This window comes from Otolemur garnettii, unplaced genomic scaffold (assembly GCF_000181295.1).
Source record: "Otolemur garnettii isolate 467f Iridium unplaced genomic scaffold, OtoGar3 scaffold00010, whole genome shotgun sequence".
Classification (NCBI taxonomy): Eukaryota; Metazoa; Chordata; class Mammalia; order Primates; family Galagidae; genus Otolemur; species Otolemur garnettii.
In genome coordinates, this window is record NW_003852405.1 from 2,451,768 (window position 1) to 2,461,748 (window position 9,981).

Sequence of the window (9,981 nt, forward strand, 5' to 3'; positions counted from 1 at the left end):
AAAAAAAAAAAAGAAGGTTCTGGGAAATTGCAAATCTAAATCTATTATTTATTTTAGCAGTTTTCTTTTGTCCAATTTCTCTGTATTTTTTCTCTCATATTTAAGTTTCTATGAGGTTTTTCTTATTCTGTCTTTTTAAACAGATCTTGTTTCTTAGATTCATTATTTCCTCTTATATGTTTAAGGATTTTAATTATATGTGGGAGCTTTTGTTCATTAAATTGCCTTACTTCTCCCAAGTTCCTTTTCTGTTTGTTGTCTTTTTCTTCTAGGAGGTTTTCTTCAAGTGTCTCATAATCTTTGTCTGTAAAGAGTGAGGCATAAAAAAAATCTGATTGGAAGGAAGGACTACATATGTGGGTAGATCTGTCTACTCATTAGCCTCCTTAACAGTGATTAAGTGGAAACATTTATTTATTTATTTATTTTGAGACAGTCTCACTATGTCGCCTGTGGTAGAGAGCTGTGGTGTCACAGCTCACAACAACCTCAAACTCTTGGGCTTAAGTGATTCTCTTGCCTCAGCCTCCCGAGTAGCTGAGACTACAGGCGCCCGCCACAAGGCCTGGCTATTTTTTTGTTGCAGTTGTCATTGTTGTTTAGCAGGCCCTGGCTGGGTTTGAACCCCCTAGCCTCCGTGTATGTTGCTGGCACCCTAACCACTGAGCTATAGGCGCCAAGCCTGGAAATATTTTTTTTTTTTTTTTTTTTACAGTTTTTGGCCAGGGCTGGTTTTGAACCCACCACCTTTGGTATATGGGACTGGCGCCCTACTCCTTTTAACCACAGGCCATGAAAAGAGTATTTTAAGAACCCTCAGCTGTCATGTTCTGTTTTTTTCCCTAAATACAACAGCAATCTTCAGGCTCCTGCCTGGAGTACGATTTAAATATAGGAAACAGGATTCTAGAACAAGCAGAGGAAGGGTACTTGACATTTCTCTAGGAAATATGTGTGGACTTTGACTTAGCCTTCTCTCCAGAACAGCTTTTCACCTACTCTTTGCATGGTTTTTGGTGTCACTGAATCCAGAGCATTTTAATAAATGTCTCTGAAGAATAATTTTAACTGGGGTCAGTGAGGGTCATTTGCTAAAAAGGAAAATTAGTGATTTAAAATTTACCTTTAGAAAGGTAAAATTAGTTTGCTAATTTACTAATTTCTAAAATTTATCTTTAGAAAGGTAAAATTAGTTTACTTTCTGTTTTGATAGTCAATGTAAACTTTATCTGAATTTTTACCCCACAGCTCATCCGAACTTTCAGTCATTAAGCCACCTCTTGGAGATTCTTCAGGGACTCTGTCCAGGTCAAGAGGGGAAGAGGTAATATTTTGAGAAAGGAATTTGATTGTTTTTGTATATACATGCAAATTTTGCTAAAGAATTCTCAATTAAAAAAAAAATCATGATTGTCAGGTGTGGTAGCACACAGTACCTGGGAGGCTCCACACAGGAATATCACTTGAGCCCAGGTGTTCAAGACTATGGAAGCATCATGATCATGCCTGTGAATAGCCGCTGAACTCCAGTCTGAGCAACATGGCAACATCTCTGAAAAAAGAACCACTTTTCTTGTGTGAACTCTCTGATGGATTAAAAAAGAAATGCAGAGATAAGAAAGCAAAAAGAGATAAACTAATTTTAAGATCAAATAAAACACATGAAAATGAAACTAAGAAATATAATTTTTAAAAAGGAACCATTTTTAGAAGTAATCTTTTTTTTTTGAGCCAGAGTCTCACTTTGTCACCCTGGGTAGAGGAGTGCTGTGGTGTCACAGCTCATAGCAACCTCAAACTCTTGGGCTTAAGTGAGCCTCTTGCCTCAGCCTCCCAAGTAGCTGGGACTATAGGTGCCAGCCACAAAGCCCAGCTAGTTTGTCTATTTTTCGTAGAGATAGGGTCTTGCTCTTGCTCAGGCTGGTCTTGAATTCCTGAGCTCAAGCAATTCACCTACCTCAGCCTCCCAAAGTGCTGGGATTACAGCCATGAGCCACCACGCCTTGCTTTAGAAGTCATCATTATTGGTTGGGTGTAGTAGGTACAAAAAATGTAAAAATTAGCCAGGCATGGTGGGGCATGCCTGTAGCCTTTTCTACTCAGCAGGCTGAGGTTTCCGTGAGCTTCGATCATGCCACTGCACTCCAGCCTGGGTGACAAAGTAAGACTCCCATCTCTAAAAAGAAAAAATAGTAGTAATCATTATTGCTAATGTTAGTATTTATCTCAAGGTAGTTGAGCTATCTGAGCTTAGTGAAGCAGTTGTAGTGAGCCATTTGCCTTAGAAAGCACATTTGGACACCTGGGAATATTCATGTTAGTAGCCTTGGCACATGAATTGGGTATCTATGCTACTGTATAAACCCTATGGTTAATTTCAGAAATTATTAGTGTCTCCTTTGGGCTTCTCATCAGTACACCTGTGTTTTTACTTTGGAACAAGACATCCTTTCCTAACTAGTATACAGCTTCACTCTATCTTATTTTCCCTAGTTCACATTTTAGCCCTGTTAAACAAAGGTGTTATTTCAGATGTTTTTAGATGTCACCAGTTAACATAAATGAGTAAAGTCATCATTTTCATGATGAGCTTGTCTCTTGCAAAATAAATAAGCCCAGCTTTTCCAGTTCTTTTGGTTCTTGAAGAAAAGCTAGAAATCTAGATTTATTTATTTATTTATTTGTAGAGACAGACTCTCACTTTGTCGCCCTAGGTAGAGTGCCGTGGCATCACACAGCTCACAGCAACTTGCAGCTCCTGGGCATAGGCGATTCTCTTGCCTCAGCCTCCCAATTAGCTGGGACCACAGGCGCCTGCCAGAATGCCCGGCTAGTTTACTGTTGCAGGTTGGCTGGGCTGGGCATGAACCCACCACCCTCTGTATATGGGGCCGGTGCCCTACCCATTTGAGCCCACAGGTGCTGCCCGAAATCTAGATTTTTTTTATGTGAAATATCCTATTTTTTAAATGGCAACAAATTAAAAACATTTATAAACACTCTAGAGGAGGGCAAATAAAAGCTGTATATATATATATATATATATATATATATATATATGTAGCTTCTGCTATAAAGGAAACTGCAGTAATTATACTATAGACCATTTAATCAATTAATCATTTTCCTCCCTTTTATCTACTCCATGCTATTTATTTGGCAAATAGTCTTATTCTTTGTATATGGATTAATGGAAAATGTAGCATTTCTACTCAAATAAATTCATATGACTAACATAAGAATTCAATTCAATTACGTAAGACATAGTGTGACACTTCAGGTTTGCCTCCTCCTTCAGAGAGGATGTATCACATGAATCATAAAAGCTTAGGTAGGGAGAGGTATGGTCTTTTCATTCGTACAGTTATTATGGGTCCTGGAGCTCTCAAGAAACAACCAGAGCCGAAGTGATTTGCTTTCGTGTGTGTACATGACATTCATACTTCCCAAAGATGGGATTTGGTTTAGTCTGTTGACCACAACCAATCTGGAGATCTATGTTCCAGGTCTATTCAGTCCTAGTCAGGGTAACAGGCTGGTTTCAAATGATACCAATAGTAGGAGTCTCCAAAGCTGTTATATAAAACTATTTCAACTTGTCTCTTCAGAAGAGAACTGTGGACAAATAAGTTGACAGTTTAAAATAAAAATGAAACTCAAATGTTCTGTTTAAAATTATTTTTATATGCTGGGCTTAGTGGTTCACTCCTGTAATCCTAGCACTCTGGGAGGCCGAGGTGGGTGGATTGTTTAGAGTTGGAGACCAGTCTGAGCAAGAGTGAGACCCCGTCTCTAAAATTAGCCAGGCATTGTGGTAGGCACCTCTAGTCCCAGCTACTTGGAAAGCTGAGGCAAGAGAATCGCTTGAGCCCAAGAGTTTGAGGTTGCTGAGCTGTGACACTATGGCATTCTACTAGAGCAACAAAGTGAGAGACTCTGTCTCAAAAAAAAGATAAACAAAATAAAAGTAAAATTATTTGTACTGTTTTAAAAGGGTATTTTATTATAATTTCAGTCTGAAGTACTGAACTGCTGGAGGTAAGAGTAAACTTTTCTTTTTTTCTTCAGTGGAATAAATAATAGTCCTTATAATTTCTACTTTTAGAAACACAAATGATGCTCTGTTTTTGTGATGCTCTGTTAGAACATATATGAGTTGTGTTTTTTCTTTTATTTTTATTTTATTTTTTTGAGACAGAGTCTTACTTTTTCATCCTTGGTAGAGTGTGCTGTGGTGTCGTAGCTCACAGCAACCTCAAACTCTCGGGCTCAAGTGATCCCCTTGCTTCAGTTTTTCATTTTTAGTAGAGATAGGGGTCTCACTCTTGCTCAGTCTGGTCTTGAACTCATGAACTCAGGTGATCCGCCCGCCTCGGCCTCCCAGAGTGCGAGGATTACAGGCATGAGCCATTGCACCCGGCCTAAGCTGTATTTTTTCCTTAATGATTAAAGAGAACTTAAATATGGAAATAAATTTTTTTCTTATATTTCATGTTAATAAGTAAAGAAAAACTTAATATTTATGAACTATCTGAGGTTAGGTTAGCAGTGAGTAGTGAAAAATTAGGTTTAATTTGGATTTGCCATTTAAGACTGATTAGAGGTAGTAATCATAAAATGATCAATATAGGAATAATACAGTTCAAATAAATCTAAAATGAGATAAAGATGAATTCATTCAAATTCAGTTTTTAATAAGATGATTTTCACATTTATTCTTTCTATAGGATGACAAATCAAAAAAGCAGTTTGTTTGTATTAATACCTTAGAAGATACACAAGCTGTTAGAGCAGTGGCTTTTCATCCAAGTGGTGGTTTATATGCTGTTGGTTCAAATTCAAAAACTCTGAGAGTATGTGCCTATCCGGAAGTCATTGATCCAAGGTAAGGCTATATGATTTGTATTGCCATTCTTGCCTCAGTTTTTAATTTTGCTATATAGGTTCTTTTTCAGAATTAATACTCAGTAGTAGTTTAGTTCTTAGTTTGTTGTCTTCTGTTAAGCTTTATTTCTATTTTCAGTGCTTAGGAAATATGCACAAGTCATTGATTAACTTTATAATTTTTTTTAATAAAATGTTGTTAACCCATTTTTCATTCATTAATCTAGTCTTCCTTATTTCTTTTCTTTCTTTTTTTTTTTTTTTTGAGATAGAGTCTCAGTCATGTTGGGGGTGAGTGCTATGGCATCACAGCTCACAGCAACCTCAAACTCTTGGGCTTAAGTGTTTCTCTTGCTTCAGCCTCATGAGTAGATAGGACTACAGGCGTTAACCACAATGCTCAGCTGTTTTTTAGAGATGGAGTCTTGTTCTTGCTCAGGCTGGTCTCAAACTCCTGAGCTCAAGCAGTCTGCCTACCTGGGCACATTGCTGCTTGTATTTTTACTGGATTTTTAAAATTAGGAAGCATTATTAACTTTTCTCTTTTTGTTTCTGAGTTTAAAATCCATGAAAACTATGAAAAATGGACTTTTTAGGCCAGGCGTAGTGGCTCACGCCTGCACTCTGGAAGCCTGAGGCAGGTGGATTGCCTGAGCTCACAGGTTTGAGACTAGCCTGAGCCAGAGCGAGACCCAGTCTCTAAAAAATAGCTGGGTGTGTGGTGGGCACCTGTAGTCCCAGCTACTTGGGAGGCTAAGGCAAGGGAATCGCTTGAGCCCAAGAGTTTAAGGTTGCTGTGAGCTATAATGCCAGACAGACTCTCACTCTACACTGTGGTAGAATGCTGTGGTGTCATAGCTCACAGCAACCTCAAACTCTTAAGCTCAAGAGATCCTCTTGCCTTAGCCTTCTGAGTAGCTTGGACTGCAGATGTTCACAACACCTAGGTAGTTTTTTTTGGTTTATTTTTAGTAGGGATGGGATCTTGCTCTTGCTCAGCCTGGTCTCAAGCTCCTGGGCTGAAACAATCCACTGGCTTGGCCTCTGAGGGTGCTAGGATTACAGGCGTGAGCCACTATTCCTGGCCAGAAATGGAGTTTTTTTTTCTTTTTTGAGATAGAATCTCAAGCTGTCACGCTGGGTAGAGTGCTGTGGCATCACAGCTCACAGCCACCTCAAACTCTTGGGCTTAAGCGATTCTCTTGCCTCACGCTCACAAGTAGCTGGGACTACAGGCACCTGCCACAACACCCAGCTATTTTTTTTTTGAAGTTGTCGTTGTTTAGCTGCCCGGGCCAGGTTCAAACCTGCCAGCCTCAGTGCATGTGGCTAGCACTGTAACCACTGTGCTATGGGCGCCGAACCTGCTTCTATGATTTTGAAAACTATTAATAACCTATTGTCTGATACCATTTTTGCTCCCTCCCTCAAGAACAGCTGTACTATAGAACTTCATATTAACTAATTTTAGCAAGGAAGAAATTGAAATATCTTTCTGTAATTTTTCTTTCAGTGCACATGACACACCTAAGCAGCCAGTGGTACGTTTTAAAAGGAATAAACATCATAAAGGATCCATTTACTGTGTGGCCTGGAGTCCTTGTGGACAGTTATTAGCAACAGGATCAAATGACAAATATGTCAAAGTGCTGCCCTTTAATGCAGAGACTTGTAATGCAACAGGTAGGGCTTATGTTGTAAGCAGCAGTTAGCTTACCACTGTACACTTTGTTTCTCCTTGTTGTGTCTTTGTATTGTCTTTAATGAAATCTAAGAATTTTTTTTTTTGGTGAGACAGAGCCTCAAGCTGTCGCCCTGGGTAGAGTGCTGTGGCATCACAGCTCACAGCAACCTCCAACTCCTGGGCTCAAGCAAGTCTCCTGCCTCCACCTCCCAAGTAGCTGGGACTACAAGAGCCCACCACAACGCCCGGCTATTTTTTGGTTGCAGCCATCATTGTTGTTTGGTGGGCCCGGACTGGATTCAAACCCAACAGTTCAGGTGTACGTGGCTGGCGCCTTAGCCGCTTGAGCCACAGGCGCTGAGCCAAAATCTAAGAATCATAAAGAATTTTTCTTTACATTATAATTGTTTAGTTGCATTCATGAGGCATTATTCTTTTTTAGTAAATTCTTATAGATGGCTAGGTAGTGTCTGAGCCACTGTTATTTTCTGTTGTTTTTAGAAAAATAACAAATAACTACCAAAATTGTATTAATGGATATTTTTCAGTCATTATCTGTCTGTCTTTTTCTTTGGGATAAAAGATTAGAAGGTAATTACATTTATTTTAGATGGTAATAATTATTTTGATTTCTTGAAGTCCTTTGACCAGAAAAGTGAAATTCTTATAATATCAATCTCTAAATGAAAATATAAGCCATACTGCTATACCACTATTCTTCACTAGCTTTGAGGCAGTTTAGCAAACTCAAATTATCACAGTAAGTTGAGCAGAATTTTTTTTTTTTTAATTCTTATTGCTGTTTCAGGACCAGATCTGGAGTTTAGTATGCATGATGGGACAATTAGAGACTTGGCCTTTATGGAAGGCCCAGAAAGCGGTGGAGCTATTTTAATAAGTGCTGGAGCAGGGGATTGTAACATTTATACAACAGATTGTCAAAGAGGACAAGGCCTTCATGCTTTGAGTGGACATACTGGTATGTAGTATTATTCTTAACTGCTACTTTTCTTTTGTTCAACATGTACTTTCTTTTCCTTTCTGTATATTCATTTGTAGGGTATATTTCATCAAAATGTATCTTTTAAAGACAGGACATTTTATTTCAAAAATTAAAATTATGAGACTGAGTATGATGGCTCATGTCTGTAATCTTAGCACTTTGGAAGCCAAGGCAAGAGGATTGCTTGAGGCCAGGAGTTTAACACCAACATGACCAAACATAGCACGCCTGTCTCTACAAAAAATTAAAAAAAAAATGAATGAGGCCTGGTGGCACATGCCTATAATCCTAGCTATTAGGTCATTAAATATGAAATATCCAATTTTGAATCAAATTTTTATTTATATCCATTTACCATAAGGATACTCACACTAGACTGTTTATCATAGCTCAATTTAAAATTGCCAAAATGTGTAAACAGCCTAAATGCCCACCAACACAGGAATGGATTAACAAGCTGTGGTATATGTATACCATGGAATACTATTCAGCCATTAAAAAGATGGAGACTTTACATCCTTTATATTAACCTGGATGGAAGTAGAACACATTATTCTTAGCAAACCATCACAAGCATGGAGAAGCAAGAATCCTATATACTGAATTCTGATATGAGAACAATTGATGACCTAGTACACGGTGGGGTGTGGGGGAAGGGGGAGAGCAGAGAAAGGGAAGGAGGGAGGGGGTGGGGGAAGGGAAGAGCAGAGAGAGGGAAGGAAGATGAGGTGGGGAAAGGGAAGAGCAGAGAGAGGGAAGGGGAAGAGAGGAAGGTGGGGAGTCACGGTGTGTGACAGTGACACACCTTTAGGGGTGGGACACAATTATAAGAGGATAAACAAATGCAATCAATGTAACCTGGTTCTTTATACCCTCAATGAATCCCCACCAATAAAAAAAAAGAATATTGGTTCAATGCCCATAGCACAGTGGTTATGGTGCCAGCCACATGCACCAAGGCTGACAGGTTCGAACCCGCCCAGGGCCAGCTAAAACAACAATGACAACTACAACAACAAAAAAAATATCCTGGCTCAGAGGCTGTAGCACAATGGTTATGGCACCAGCTACATATACCAAAGCTGACAGGTTCAAAACCTGTTCAGGCCAGCTAAACAACAATGACAACTACAACCAAAAAATAGCCAGGCATTGTGGCAGGCACCTATAGTCCCAGCTACTTGGGAGGCTGAGGCAAGAGAATCGCTTAAGCCCAAGAGTTTGATGCTGCTGTGAGCTGTGATGCCATGACACTCTACCTAGAGAGACATAGACTCTGTCTCAAAAAAAAAAAAAAAAAGAATAGAGAAAAAAATGTTTATTATAGCTCAAATAAAAAGCAATAGAATTAATCAAAGTATGTGACTAAACTATCAACACAGTTTAATGATAACTTGTCTATGCCAGCAACAGAGGAGCCTGGAGAGCAAGCAGTGATGATGAAAATGCAAAAGGCATTTTCCATATCTTGATGAGAATTGAGTATCTTTCCTTTACAAGAAGTGGCGTAAAGCCTGGAAGAAATGGTGGTCAGTTAGTGCCAGGTCTGGTAAATACAGTGACTGACAGAGTTTCAAAGTCCAGCCTCTGTAGTTTGAGCCACCTTTTTCATGCAACATGTGGTTGAGCATTGTTTTACGAGGGGATTGGCCTGTCTCTATTGACCAGTTTCACTGCTTAATCAAAATCATCCTCATCATTTCATCCAGTTGGTTGCAGTAGACATCCACTAGAATTGATTGACTAGGTTTCATGATAGTGTAGTAGATAACACCAGCCCTGGACCATCAGACACCATTAGCTTTAGCTGATGTTTGTTTTTGGACTGTGTTGCAGCACTTTATCTTTATCCAACCATTGTGCCAAAAGCTTGCATTTGCCAAAGTCATTTTTCATCACATATAACAATACAGTGTAGAAAAGGTTTGCCTTTATGTCGTGACTGCAAAGAAAGGCAAGCTCTCAGATGTCTTTTTTTATGCTTGTTTAATTCATGTGGCACCCATCTATCCAGTTTCTTTACCTTGCCGATGTTTCAAATGATTTAATATTGTTGGAATAATACCATCAAACCTTGCTGCTGCTAATTCCTGCATAGGTTGAGATGGATTCAGCTCATCATTATCTCAGGTAGCCCATTTGGCTCCTTTTCGAGTTTAAAATCACTAGGAAAGAACTTCTCAAATCATCAGTGTACTCTCTGTTCATTAGCCACATCCTTTTCAATACCTCATTGATATTTTGAGCTGTCTGCACTGCATTGGTTCCATGATGGAACTAATATTTGAAAATAGTGTAAGTTTTTGACTTATCCATGGTTTCATAAGAATTGCTCAGCTCAGCGCCTATAGCTCAACCGGCTGAGGCGCCAGCCATGTACACCTAAGGTGGCGGGTTCGAATCCCCAGCC

General features: G+C 39.2%; 1 protein-coding gene across 2 annotated transcripts in view; it reads left to right on the top strand.

The window, feature by feature from the left end:
- WDR47 (WD repeat domain 47) overlaps positions 1–9,981 on the top strand; it is a 71,839-nt gene that overhangs the window by 50,596 nt on the left and 11,262 nt on the right. For both annotated transcript variants that reach the window (XM_003784081.2, XM_012801743.1), the window contains exons 9-12: positions 1,249–1,324; positions 4,728–4,885; positions 6,398–6,567; positions 7,377–7,547. In XM_003784081.2, the coding sequence (XP_003784129.1) occupies positions 1,249–1,324; positions 4,728–4,885; positions 6,398–6,567; positions 7,377–7,547 (575 nt within the window). The remainder of the gene's footprint in view (positions 1–1,248; positions 1,325–4,727; positions 4,886–6,397; positions 6,568–7,376; positions 7,548–9,981) is intronic.